The sequence below is a fragment of the Dermacentor silvarum genome, chromosome 2 (assembly GCF_013339745.2).
Source record: "Dermacentor silvarum isolate Dsil-2018 chromosome 2, BIME_Dsil_1.4, whole genome shotgun sequence".
Taxonomy (NCBI): Eukaryota; Metazoa; Arthropoda; class Arachnida; order Ixodida; family Ixodidae; genus Dermacentor; species Dermacentor silvarum.
The window spans coordinates 62,247,291-62,261,955 of NC_051155.1; the positions used below are offsets into that span (position 1 = coordinate 62,247,291).

Consider the following 14,665-nt stretch of genomic DNA (forward strand, 5'->3'; position numbering starts at 1 on the left):
CAAGCGCGACAAAGAAGAGGACGAAGCGCTCGCGCTTCGGACCACGCGCTAAACACTTGAAGAAAATCAAGCCTCCCGTTCCACTGAAAAGAGGGTTTATCAACAAGAAACCGAGAAACGACTCCGTGGGTATAGCTGCTGTTGCGCGTGGTGCGAAGCACGAGCGCTTCGTCCTCATCTTTGCCACGCTTGTTCCAACAAACTGCCCCACGCGCAGAAGTTCACAAAAGGTTTGATTCCAGCGGGTACAGGTCTTGAACGACCCGTTCAAAGGTAGATCCGCCCGGTAGTTTCAACGTACAGGTTCTTGTCTTGCCATCCTTTCCTTTATGGAGCTCCGCTAGTTGAACAATGCTCCATAGTTGCCGGGGCTTGCTGGGCTCTTGTAGAAGGACGAGGTCGCCTTTCTTAATTCTGCTGAACGATGTTGTTGAATTGGAGCTTGACATTGTTCTGCACTCCGAGAGGTATTCTTTGGACCAATGTTCCCAGAAAGTTCTTCGAGTTTTTTCTCTTTGTTCCCACATAGGTAGTATATGGCGATCATCGGCTGTGATTTCGCCGCGTGTTAGGTCGGGAAGTGCAGATATTCGCTCTCCAATGAGAAAGTGAGCCAAGGAGAGGGGTTCAGATCTCGACAGTCGCTATAAACATATGTGATTGGCCGGGAATTCATCACACCTTCTACTTCAGTTAAAGTTGTTTGTAGCTGTTTCTCCGTAAGGTATCCCTAGCCGATGCACTTCTTCAACGTCTGTTTGACCGACCTGATAAGTCTCTCGTAAAAACCGCCCCACCACGGTGCATGATCGGCAAGATCCCTTGCTCATCAAGGGATCTTGCCGATCATAAGGATCTTTGCAGATCATAAGTCCCGCAAGATCCCTTCCTCATGACTGTTCCGAGCCTGGTGGGTAACCCGATGGGCGGCGTGCATCTGAAGCTCACTCCACGGCATGCTTGAGCCGTGATCAACGCAGTTGAAATCTCTCATGGCCAATGCCTGCGGTAAGTCTGAAAAAAAGAAAGAGAAAACATTGTAAAACAGCTTTTGTCTGCGTACTTGTCTGTTCTCACTCGCTGTGCGCAGATCAAGGGCGTAATCAGGGCGATGAGCTTGCTGATTCGCCTTTATTAGGAGCGAGCACGTACTCACCAACTATACATACGTAATTTCCAATCGTTTCCATGCTCATTTTCTTGGGGAAGCTAAGGACATGAGCCAATATGAATGTAGCAGTGCGAAAAAGTAGCACTGCGAGAAAGCTAACTGCCAAGTGAAATTTGGCAAATTGCGTTGGAGTATTTAGATTGCAGTTAGCGCTCGCATCTTTACTTTTTCTCATAGTTTTTACGGTTATGTAGCTTACGAAATGAGAGTCCTTTGTAGTACATTTGGATAATGTTTCGCTATTCTTTCGAGAGGAATCTGTACTACGGTTGGTAATCTTTCAAATACTTCAGTAATGTTAATAGTTTCTTCAGATTTAGAAAACACTTTATGAAAGTCGTTATCAACGAGAGTTGAACTGTTTGGAAAAACAATGATATAAACCCACTGTTGAGAATGCGCCAATAGACGTGTTGAATTGTAGAAAAAATATAAATAAAAATGCGATAAAAACTAATGATAAATCATATCAAACAATGCGTGTTACGGTAGTTAGCCGTGTACTAACAATGAGAAATGAAAACTAAAGAAAAGATAAACGGTAGAACTGATTTTGAATCCATCCGATATCTGAAAAAAATACTTACGAAGGATTAATTAATCATGCAGATATAATATAGAATGATTAAAATAGGAAACGTTTAGTAAGGAAATAGTTTTGTTCCACAGAGGCAAGCATACACGGCTGGGTAAGTAAGAAAGTAACACTTTCTTTCGTCACCACATGTATTTTATAATATTGCCACAATTTTAATTTGTGTTTAATTTTGCTTATCGGCAAGAATTGCGGCAATTTTGCCGTCACCGCTATGTTTAGCCTTTAGGTGCAGAATCTCAGCGAAATAGACGGAAAAGAATAGAAGGCAGCCATATGTATCAAGGCTGGCAACAACAGACATAAACCGATGGCTACTAGGAATCTGTATCAAGGTTTCTGCAAAGGTCACGTCTTTCTGCCAAGAGGCACAGGAGTGAAGAGAATAAAATTATGGGGCTTAACGTCCTGTAACCGCACATTTGTTTATGGGAGACCCCATTGTGGAAGGCTCCGTATTGATTTTGACCACCAGGTGTTCTTTAACATTGATCCAATGCACGGTGCACGAGCGCGCTTGCATTCTGGCCGCGTCAGAATGCGGCCGCCACGTTGGGAACCGAACCCGCGACCTGATTCTCAGCAGCACAACACCGGTAGCCACTGATGAACCGTGGTGGGCGTGTACCAGGGTCCATGCAAAAGTAGGCTCTTTGATGTCTAGCCTGAAGGCGACAGACTAGAGTGCCCGACTTTAGATATGGGGCACCTGCCTTAGTGCATGTGAAAGTACGATTAAGACTCGTGTCTTCTCTCTCTTTCTTTCACTCCCCCATCCCCCTCCCCACGTTCAGGGTAGCAAGTTAGACAAAGTCTGGCTAACCTCTCTGCATTTCCTTCCTCCCTTCTCTCTCGATGTCTAGGCTCGTTGAACCAGCATGGCGCTACAAGAGATTCGTGCTGCTCTAGCAGGGCGATTGCTGAGCGTTACAGGATAGCGGCATTACATCTAAAACTGTGTCACAATTTTCTATACCAGGGGTCTCCTAACTTTTTGGCCAGAGAGACGGATAAGAGACTATGTGGCAGTGTTGAGGGGCGGACAATAAATGAATCAATATTATTGAAAATAAATAAATAAACTGATCTAACGCTAGTGGGCGTTTACTAAAACCTTTATTTCAATTATTCAACTTTTTATTTTTTTAATAATTTCTCATTTTAATTACTTGCGATCGCTGTCCAGCAAAGGAGCGAAGTTATTATTTTCGGATTATAATTACGCTTTCACCGCCAAGCCTCCGTGAGTGCATCGATTTGAAGTATTAGACATTCGTGGTTGCAAAAAAGCTTGTTCACATTGCCAGGTAGCACAAGTTTTTCTTTCTTTTTTTTTTTGCTAGTTCGCACACATTCTGTCTGCACCAAGCAGGTATCTGTAGGTCGTTCCAGGTGTGGGAAACGTCGCCATTCTTTACAAAGGGGCCTTAATTTTACTGGTCTGTATTTACCGCAACTCCGGCATCTCCATGACTCCGTGTTGACTTTTGTACATAGTGTTTACGTATCAGTAGTGCAGCATCGTAGGCCGGTTGACGTGGTATTGCCAAGGATAAATTAGCATTATGCACAAGACACTGCTCATGTTGTTTCGTCTTGCTCTCGGTCCACGTAGTGCGTCATTTTATTCTTGCCAATGTTTACATTTTAAAAGCTGCCAGAAAAGACAACTCATGTGTGCTGGAGTGTATGCTTATTTTAATATTTAAAAGCAACCGCTAATTTAGAAGCCGCCCTATTTCGTTTCTGTTCTCTGTTATCTCAGCCATGCAGAATTAAGTGCTCTAGTTTGCGGTATGCTATTTAAGGTGAATAATCATTGCCGTATTGGATGTCTTACTTCTTAAGAAGACGAGGTACTTCAAGATATGCCTTCAGGTGCACACAACCATTTTCGAATAGGATGCTAAGCTGATATTCTTGCACGGTGGAACCCAATAACCTGGCTGAAAAGTTAATGTGGATTGACCCACTGATAAGTTACTCGATAGGTAACCAACCAAATTGTCAAGCCCTAAAAAGTAAGCCTTTCATCGCAGGGGTTTAAGTAGGATTAAGGAAACAACGCTGACAGGTGGGTACAAGTAATTTAAGTGCGAACTTGCTGTTTACGTAATTAGCCCATTGTCTAGATACGACACATAATATATCGAGCATAAGGAAAGGCGTTCTCGAACGCTTTTCAACCTAAAAATATTTGATAAGAATAGAAGATGACTCAAAACGAAACATAGGCAATGACACCGTGCGACAGCGCTGAAACAAGACACAAAACACAGTGCGCATGAGGTCGGAAGAAAATTTAACCTAACTTAACGAAGGCTTTAAATTGTTCACTAAGAACAATGGCCGCTCACACCAATTAACTATTTATATAAATAGTTCATTTAAGGAACTGTGCTATCAGATTGACACCAATCGAAATGAATACTCATGCAACATATGCAGAAGCAGCTGCATGAAAAGAAGTCGAAATTTAGCCCGAGAGGCGAAGCATTGATAGCACTAAGAAATATTAGGCAACTACGTGAATTAGGTTCGTGGTGTTATCGGCATTATAAATGAGGTATTAAACATTCGCTTACTAATTAAATTAACGACCATGATGCACGCACGCACCGTCAGACACAGTCATACATGGAACACAAGAAAGCTCGCACAACCAAATATAAACAGATTTCACTCGATGACCGCGAACACTCGCTCTCGCAGTGCTGGCGGGTTGAAGAGCTTAGAGGGAAGCTTTGTGCTGCCTCTCACTTCGACACGTCTCCGGAAGTTGGACGTACAAGGTGCGCGGGAGGACAACGCATACGAAGCCGCCACATATCTCGGCTCGCCCAGACTAAGAAGCCGCCAGAGATTACCTCGAAGATTAGGCACGCATGCTGCGCATGCGCTCAAGCTAAGCCGTGCATACAGCCATGCACAACCACAGACGCACTAGAGGAGAAAGCGCGTGCGCGCTGCAGCAGCGGAAATGCCTTTATTTTGATTTCGCATTGTGCTTCGAAAAAAAAAACTGGAATTTAGAGCTGAAGCCTTTTATGTGAGCGCCGTGAGCCACTATACTGTCCAGTTACGAGCGGCTCTGGAAATTGGCCTTTTGCATCGACTTAACGAACCACATGCATAAGATGTGTACGAATTGCTGCATGCAGAGGGACACCTCGTGCACCTGTACATGTACAGGTGCACGAGGAGCAAAAGTGTACGGACCAGGTGTTGCGCGATAAAGCCGATTTTTTCATCTGTCTGTGGAGGCAAATTGAAATTCAGGACTGTAGTCCCAATTCGACATTGCGAACTTTTCAGTGCACTCATAAATTCCAGTTTATGCTTGTTAATTACGAAGAAATTCAGTTTTTTCAGCGACCATGTGGTCCGTGTGCTTTTTCTCACGGGCGCGATCTTTTTGTGGAATGAGCTTGTTTTCCTTCCCTAAGGTTAAAGAAAGGAGGCGAAACTTTCCCGCAGCTCAGCCATTAAACTGCCGTGTAATACGTCGGGTATGCGAACTCAAATTTTGCCGCCTTTAGAAGTTTTCGAACCTGACGGGGATCAAGCCCGTGTGACCGCATAACATTGGCAATTGAAACAAAACGTTTCATGACACGGGACATGTCCACGTATTTCCAGCAGATTATCTTGCTCGTGGATCATGCATTGCAGAAACATCGGCTTTGTAACATGCTCCAACTTCAGCAGCTGTTACCATTTGCCCTACGAGGCCTTTTTTATCTCCAGACATCTTCATCTTTGTCCCCGCATCAATTCTGGCAGATTTTCATTTGCCTGAATACAAGCTGTACGCAGTCACAGTCTTCGGCACGTCTTAGGACGTTTTGCATTGGGCACATGACCGCTTGCGGGGCCGGTCGAAAGATCTCTGCGGGCCGGATCCGACCCACAGGGCGTACTTTGGAGACGACTGTTCTGTACCATACAGGTGAATTCTGCTGCTGGCTAGTCTTCCTACCGACAATAAAATAAATTCCTTACCCATCGCTAAGGTGGCTGGTGGTGGTAATGGCGATTGCAAAGGATGTTGAAAAACGCGGGAGGCCCTCAAAAGTAATTTAGCCCCAGAAACGTGGAAGGTCGCCATTGCGAGCCTCACAGAATGCAAAACCAGCCGAGGGTCTTTGTTAGTGGGTCGGGAGGCGTTCTTCGGCCGCAGGGAACCCGTGTCCCCAGCCCAATGAATCGTAAAATGGTGCACGCGCGGTCTGAATACGCGGGGGAGGGGGCGGCGTTGGGAGCTGTTTGGTCGACAAGCGCAAACGGAAGCGCGAACGGCTGCTCTCTCGCTCGCTTCCTAAGACGGACCATCTGCAAAAAAAAATCATTAGGGTGTTAATAGGCGTGCCTCGGTTGCAAAGAAGCCATTTCAGAGCCGGATGGATCGCGTAACCCGACGGGCGGTCTCTTGAGCGACGGGCTGGCCCCGGAGGCGCAGTCCGTCTTTGTCATGACAGTTGAATGGGCCCGCCGGAGACGGATCACGCGCAGGATGGCATTGTGCATCGATGTGCGTGCTTCAGTGCGGTGCCCTTTACTGCATGCAGTGTGTGACTTCCAATTAAGGAACGAGAACGGGGCGACTCGGATGTTTCTTTCACCGACAGGGTTCTTGGGGGAAACGCCGGTATATTTTAGCATGTCGCAGAGTGGAATTGTTTGTGGGTTATTTGTTTATTTCTTGTTTGTTGTTTTCTTTCTCTTCCTCTATCTCTCGGAATGTTCTGAGAAATGCAGGGAGAGAGTGAGAGAAGTAGTGACAAATGAGCGAAAGCCCAGTGGGGCTGTGATTTGCCGTGACGGTATTTGGGAGGAGCAACCGAAGGGTTAAAACCGGGCTCCCGACCACTCACGAGTGTTCCGGACGCAGGGAAGGTGCTCTGCACTTTCGGCTCTGCGAAGAGGCTGGACGTACGACTCCAGTGTTCGGCTCCAGTGTAAACGAAGAGGCTGGACGTACGAGCGGTGTGATGCACTATCGGCTATGTCGAGCTTTTCGTCAGACTCACTGTAAATAGCTGTCGATGTATATATTGTGTACATAAAGTCATATCTCCAAGTGCAAACGTCTATGGCGTCCCATCTCTGATGGAAGAGGAGAAACGATGACGGCGTTAGCTGGAGAAATGTTTCCAAACCAAGTAAGCTGGTCACGCCGGCTTGGAGCACACTGTGCTATAAAAGAACAAACGAGGAGAGAAAGAAACTTCAGAGTAATGTTGCAGGCAGGCGAGGTTAGCATCGCACACGTAGCTGGCGATTGTTCCGCCTGAGCCTCATATAAGTTGAGATCAGGGCTGTGTCACCAGATGTCGATGAGCCCCGTGTCTCGCAGGAAGGCAATCAGCAGTCGGTGCGCTCTCTGTAAACATATAGGCTTTCTACTGGTGAGGTCCTGTACGCACCAGCTGCTAAGCGCAGTCCGTGATTATGTGTGGGATCAAGACGTTTGGTGTATTACTGTTTTGCTGACCTGTAAACTATGCAGCCGCAGTCGTTACCCATCGCTGAAGACATAAGCTGCGCTTTTAATCGTATGTTAGATAAGGATAAATCTCCCAGAATACATGTCCACGCCTGAACGGGTCACTTGATCCCCTGTCCACTTCTTCGTCCACACACATTGGGGAACAGTGCAGGATTCTAAGAAAAATACATAGTTTCGGAATCAACAGCAATGCCTGTCGCATATGATATACCTAAAAGTATGCGTGCTTAGAACCATGGAGGAAGGGAAAATATAGGAGGGAGCATTGTGCAACGCGATCGCAGCCGAATGTGGTGGCCAAACACGTGAGCGCACGTCAAACTGGCGGTTGGTTTTGTGTTCCCGGTCTGCAAGCAGAGCCACGGCAGCACAGCCGAACACGCGCGCACCAAATAAGAACTACTGGAATAGCTACTGGGAGCCACACGTCTCAGCAAATCTCGAATCTTGCTCCGTGATCTCGACGCAAGAGTCACGTGTGGGGTCACCACTGTGCAAAGGGATGACTTCTCAGAGCGCTCGCTTGCCAAGGCTGGCTGCGGGACGTAATGCTCTCCTCCTACCCTTTTCTTCCTTCATGTTTAGAACAATGCACACTTATGGGCACAATATATGGTGCTGTGCGGGTGTACCTAGCTACCCGCAATGCACGGTGCATTGTGGTGGTCGTTTCATGGCGGGGCAGAAATGAGCCTCATTTGTTGTTATACGATAACAATTCTCTCGTTTCCGCAACATTCGCGCACCAACAGAAGCGCTCTCGTGGCGTCAGTAATTACCTCGTAAGTTTGTAAAGACATCCCTACAGGGAGACGTCCTAAGAAACCTTATCCGACAGCGTGACTTAAGCGTGATCTTTCTCTCTCGCTCTTCTTTTTAGAAAGGCAGAACAATACACCCAGCAAAACTCCCGAAATTTCAAATAAAATCTATAACATTCTGCTTTAGCGTCCATTTTGCAGGCTCTTTCGACGAAGACACAAGTATTTAATGTGCTAAAGAAGGGGGCAACATCTTTTGCTCTTTTTTTGTACCTGTTGGTAGAGGAGCGAGGAAGACAAATGACAGCGTTTCTGTCACATACTGTTTATCGCCGATCGTGCAATGATGGAGGTGAGACTTGTTTCGTGGTGGTCTGATGTTTAACATTATTATTGCGCGACTTACGAATAAATGCTAGTCGTAATTCAACGTCCCTTTGGACTTACTAGAAGCAGTTCATTGTCTGTTGACGCCCTGGGTGTCCCTCTAGGATGTGATCAGTCAAGTGAACAAATGCTTAATTGCATATGATGACACTTCCACTTAACATTGGGCCTTATCCGCTTCTGCGGCGAAGTGTACCAGGAGACAAGGCGCGTCCTTCGATAGGCTAGATATACAGATTGTCAGAGAGAATGTGTAATGCTCCACAGAGGGAAACCATAGCGAGAGGGCTGCTCCAAACGTGCAAGTACGTACAACCCCCAGCATTTTTTCCTATATCGCGCGAGAACGCTAATAATTTGGACGTCCGTATTGTACATAATATGGTCGTACATATTGATCGTACAGAATTAGATATTGAAAGGCTTCTTCTCCGATCCCTTACAGATGAGAGCAATTTCAGAACTCTACCAGCAGTACGACGCAGATATTAAACCCGACATCTTGTACCTATAGGAAACGTCCGATTTAGGCAGCTACGGAAAAAAGGTGCGCTTCAGAGAAGAATGAAAGAAAGGCGGGTTAGAATGAGGGCCGTAATACAGGGGTGTGAAAGTCGTGTAGCAAATTTTCACGCCAACATACATGCTAGAACATGTAATGGCGTGCGTTAGCGAAGAGGAATAATGGTGCGCAAAAGTTATCGAACACACTAGCGCGCACATAACGTTCATCATTGCAAACTGTTCGCAACCGTATGCCGAGTGACCCACGCAATTTTTTCTATGGAAAGACCGGTGAAACCACAAATTCGAATTGGGCAGCAGAATCTGACAGTATCGATTACGGTAACATGCAAAACTATTACGTTTTCGCAAGCATTTATGCCCTCTCTTAGACACTGCAGCTCGGCAAAGGATCCTCATACCCCCTCCCCGCCCCTCCCTCCGCCCTCAGAAAACTAAAGAAACTAAAGATATCGCGAGCATCGTTATACCCTTCGTAGAACTTTCACAAGACGTCAAACAGCAAAAAAATTTGAAATAATTTTATTAACGCGCCCCAGGTATCTCACCTTGAAGACCGAGAACTCACACGATGGTCTCTTGGTCTGCAGCACCCGTTACCCATTCAAGTCTTCACAGACATCGGATGCGCCTTTTATCTACGACGGCGCAAGCCATGGTGACCAGCGGCTAATCTGCCATAGCCACCTGGACCGTACTGGCCCACCGCATAGCCGGCGGCACCGTAGCCGGAAGGAGTGCCTCCACCGTTGGCATAACCACCCACAGGATCTCCACTAGGGCCGTAGCCGAAGCGTCCGTAGCCACCATAGCCGGCTCCAGCTCCGCGGCCGTAAGGGTCGTATCCGTATCCACCATATCCGCTCAATGCGTTGTTGTAACCAGGGGCTGCCCTGGCGCCGTACGCAGCAGGTGTTGCCGTCCCAGCAGGAACGGGCGGCACAACGGGCGCGGCGTTGAACACAACGTCGGCGCTGGCTCCCGGCGCGGTGCCCGGTTCGTTGGTGTCTACAGTGGCGCGGAAGCCATTGGCATCGGCGACGTAGCTGACGCGCCGGTAGAGACCGTTGACGTCCGTGTAACCGTACGAGCCAGTCTTTACGTTATTTGCGTCACCTTGTTCGCTGCGGAACTGCCGGTTGCCAAACTCGTCAGCCGTGTCGTAGCCAAAGCTGTACGGCTGCGGTGGCTGTATCGAAAAAGGGAATAAAGAGAAAATCACAACACCTGCCGAAATGTTGCAGCTTTATAAGTGGAGCTTAACGGACGTGCCTGATGCGTGCCTCAAAGGCAATTCAGTTAGCTACAGGGTAATAAATAGTACTGACTAATTATAAACGCAGAACACCGGCCAGTGAAGAAATGCGCAACATATAGTGTTTCGACGGTCACAGAGATAGTGTATTGAATTCACGGGATGATGCGCTTAATGGAATATCGTATCCTCATGTTGGCTGCAACACAACACGATTTGCGGCTTTGAGTACTGTGAACGTCACGTATGCATTCTGTAATTGTCGGGGCCGCATAGCGACACTAAAAAGATTGCTTCTTATCGAATTCATCGTAGCTATTCGACCTTGAGCGTGGTAAGAAAAAGAAAATTGCATTAAATTACATGCTGAAGAATGCAGGTCAACATGGTGGGTAAATATCTGAACAAATATTATACAGGCGTGGGCACTACGTATTCCGCATTTCAATCTGATTTTCTGTTTGAAGCTCATTCAGCAAATTTTGTGCAAAGAACGATCGATGGAGTGATTTCACGTTTCTCATCCATACAGTGGGCGATAGGTAGTGCTTAAGAGTACAACAGCTACTTTCCCAACTTCAGTAAAAACAGTAGTGCTGATAACAAGTAGTATTGCGAGCGCGTAATTTTATAGGTACATCAACAAAGAAAGCTCAATTCCGCAGAATACCAGCGCAATCATTACTTACGGATGAGTAATCAGCGTATCCTTGGTTAGGCGTGCCTGCTGCAGGAGCATTATAGCCACCGTAACCACTGTAGCCGGAACCCTGGTATCCAGGTGCGGACTGGTGGTGATGCAGCGTAGATACCTTTGCGACAAAGCAAAGCACGAGCAGTTTCACCTGCAGGGAAGGAAAATAAAGCATTGTTGAGGTAGATAGTCCTGCAGTGGGCATAAATATAGGCTGATGATGATGATGACATAGATAGTCATAGACATAGTTTCTAGATAGTCACATCGGGCGCTGAATCTAGCAAAACCCTGAGACATCTTGGTGTTTAGGAATAAAACCACCTCATAAACACATATTAATAGAATTCAAAGCACATGTTTAAAAGCCACTCAGAAAAATGTACTCCCCGACATGTAGTCCTGCGCAAAAATCGTCTGTAAATTAAGGGTCAAGCTTGAGATGTCAATAACGTTCAGCGTAACCATACTGAAAACCTGCAGACCATGCATGATAAGATCTTCCGCATTAAAAAAGCAAAGAACGTGAATTTATTCCAGGTAATGGGTCGGTATCGTTTGATTAAACTTCATTATGTCGTTTGCATAGCAACGTCTGAAACTCTGTAAAATAATATGCAACATATTTTGCTTGAGATATATTATATACCTAAGCTCTTAAAATTTGTGTTGCGCAGCTTTATCAGTTATGCGACTTGCGCGGAATTGAAGAACCACCCAGACGTTCATCGGAAAAACACTGTGCGATAATTTTACCTTTGAGAACATTTCCATTTTCCCTAGGCACCTTTACGGCGTGTGCAGCTTCCACTTGTTGTGTAAGATACAGTCCGAACAATGGAGACGTAGTCGGTGTTACGCACTGGGAGCTTGTCCGCCGCAGCCAGCCTTTATATCATGTCAAACGACCGCTTCCGACCACATCGTGCGACGACATGGGAAAGAGTGTACGCTTTTCTGCTTTTGAATATATGTTTTTCGTGCGGGGAGTCGGTTGGATTAAAGACGCTCTTGAGTGACAACGCAATACCTCTGACATGCTTGTTGGCTGCATGCAATGGTCAACAACCGTGAAAATCTCATGGTTTGCGCCATGGCAGCGCTCGAAAGAAAGAAGTGGTGAGGTGCCTCTGTCACGCTGCGTTGTTTCCTAAAATTTCTCAAGCAGCCACTGACTGACGCACTGCACAGTTCTTGAGTTCGCTATAGCATATTTTCAGGGAAGCGGGAGTACCGTCAAGGACCAAAATTTATGGACCTATCCTCTATAGTCCTATATAGAAAACGCTGCACTTCGTCGAATTCAGCGGGCACGTCTAGGAAGTTAAATATTCAATACAGTTCTCGAGTGAGGAAATTTAGTTGGCCTTTGTCATTTCGAAGTTGCCCGCATCGTTCGTAGTGAAATTAACTGGTTTCGGTGTGGGCGTGTTCTACGTACATACTTTGTCTGCGACTGCACATGTTTTTTCTTAATACGGCACCCATTGTGGACTACAAAAAAAAAAACGGGCCGATGAAGCTCAATGCCTTGTATATTCATGACACTTTCACAAATAAGAAAGAGAAGTCAGAGGCAATGTACCAGCCACGGCACTATGACAACGAGGACCAAATCAGTTGCGGCAAGACGAATTCATGACACTTTCACAAATAAGAAGAGAGAAGTGAGAGGCCAAGATAGCGGCACGACGGTGTCAACAACGGCGTGATGCGGACTTCGTACCCACGATAACGTGGGTACGAAGATGATGGTGTCGCTGCAGCGAAGGCGGTTTTGCCAAGTTCCTTAGGCCGGCAAACTTACTAATGAGTCAACTCACTTAGACTGAGACTCAGCCGTAAGTCTGCGTGAGCACGGCTGAACATATTTCTGGTTCGGGCGCCCCCGGCTCAGTGCAATTTCGGTGAGTCTGAATTCGAGTGAGCTGTAAACATAAATATACTTTGCGAGCGAGTCAGACTGGGATGCCGGCCTACACCAGCATCACGGGAAGCCGAGGACAAAGTTCACTGCGCCGAACGTGTTTTACGAACTGAAAGTGCAACCTGATGTCCTCACTCAAGCTTACTAGATCCAACTGACGCCACTCATGAACACACAGACAAGGATTCATTCGGCATCCCGTAGATTCAGTTTCACAAACAAACTCTATGACGGAGAGCCCTAGAGTCGGAAAAGCTATAATTTACATGGTCTCAGTAAGGTCACACCCGGTCACGCTTATTCAGACTCACTCAGACTCACGCGCACTTAAATGCACTAAGATGATGGCGCGTTTTCATGTTTAGTAAGAGTAGGTAGGTGTAAATGTGAGAAAGTACGCATACCTGTAGGTGAGCGTGACTCAGTCCTGACAATAATGAGTGGGAACAGGAATCAGTGCCATTAAGCATGAACGTACGTTTTCACTATCAGTGAACGCCGCTTATTGTGAGAGCACGAGATTATGAGCGCAAAAGAGTACATTTCAGTGCAAGCACACGAATACGCTTTTTAGTGCGTGGCATTTAGTGTAATTAAACGGGAGTGCGACTTTCACTATAAGCGTGCTCTGTTCTTACACTGAATCAGTGAGCATTTAATGATTTAGTGAGTTAATAAGCAAATATGTGACAATTAATGGAGTCTAAGCCCATGATTTCCTTAACGTGCCTTTGTCCGTAATTCCGTGAACCTGAGTGAGTCTGCCTGAGTCTGATTCTGGTGAGTCTGAGTTCAATTGAGCCCTCAGCAAAATATATGTTTTGTGAATAAGTCTGCCGTTCAGTGATTAAGTCTGCCAACAACGATGGTAGAATGACAATTTCGACGATGGTATGGCGACGGCAAGGACAGCATGATAATTTTACGCTGACGACTACGCTTTGTTAGCGAAAATCAGACGGAGCGCCAGCGCATCTGGTACTTCATACAAGTTAATTGCTTCCTGCAATAACTTCCTGCGATTCTTATTAAAGGTGACAGGCAACAAATGTGGAGGTGCAGGCAATGGGAATTATTAAAAAGGATTTTGAAGCGACTGTTAATAAAATTGAAAATAATATCGTTTGATTGAGCAGCCAGACACAGATGAAATGACTGCAAGCAAGCGAGAAACGGTTCAACCCACTCAGGCCCTGCGGCAGAAACTCCCATGGAGATCCCAGTAGCGGCAGAATCTCCCATGAAAATCCCAGTAGTGAAACTGACTGCCAATGGTCTACCAAAGAAGAGGGCGTTGGCGGTTTATGCCTTAGACAAGATCGCCGGTGCTCATAAATTGGAAAAGACGATAGATAAAATTGACGAATTCATCGAAAAAGTTCAAATTGTAGTCGACAAACTCGCGGAGGCGGTCAGAGCACTAGGGGTCAGATGCGATAATCTGTAGCGCCAGGTTTCGGCAACGGCTCCAATCACGCATATGGACAGACTGACTACTACCGACACTGAAAGCTCGGCAGCGGCTGCACTCCACAGCATTTTATAAGACAAGCCAACTACTACGTACCAACATGGCGGCACATCACAGGGCAAATAATGTCTGGCAGTGGAACTACAAGAAGTACAAGAAACGCTCACGGACACGGTCACCCTACCGGGCTATAAACCGCATACCCGGTATGGAGATGGGAAAAGGGGCATCAGCACGTTAGTCACGAACAAATGTACGTTCATAGTCCACGATCTCAATCTTGAATCCAATAAGGTTGAACACTCGCTCATGGAAATCATCCCCAGCGGACAGTTCAAGACCAGTGTATTTATACTTATATACAGTACAC

The 14,665-nt window shown here is 46.3% G+C and overlaps 1 protein-coding gene across 1 annotated transcript; it reads right to left on the minus strand.

Annotated features, from left to right (window-relative positions):
• Positions 1–865: 865 nt before the first annotated feature.
• LOC125943426 (pupal cuticle protein 36-like) lies at positions 866–14,397 on the minus strand. The gene is made up of 4 exons (XM_049662734.1): positions 14,392–14,397; positions 10,893–11,048; positions 9,636–10,137; positions 866–1,014 (listed from the first exon to the last, which is right to left on the minus strand). Exons 1-4 carry the CDS (start codon positions 14,395–14,397, stop codon positions 866–868), a joined length of 813 nt encoding a protein of 270 aa, XP_049518691.1.
• Between the last annotated feature and the right edge of the window lie 268 nt (positions 14,398–14,665).

Coding starts and splice junctions, on each gene's coding strand:
- LOC125943426 (XM_049662734.1), bottom strand. Junction 10,138..10,892: donor GATACGCTGATTACTCATCC/GTAAGTAATGAT, acceptor TTTTCGATACAG/CCACCGCAGCCGTACAGCTT. Junction 1,015..9,635: donor GGTGGGCCAGTACGGTCCAG/GTGGCTATGGCA, acceptor TCTTTTTTTCAG/ACTTACCGCAGGCATTGGCC.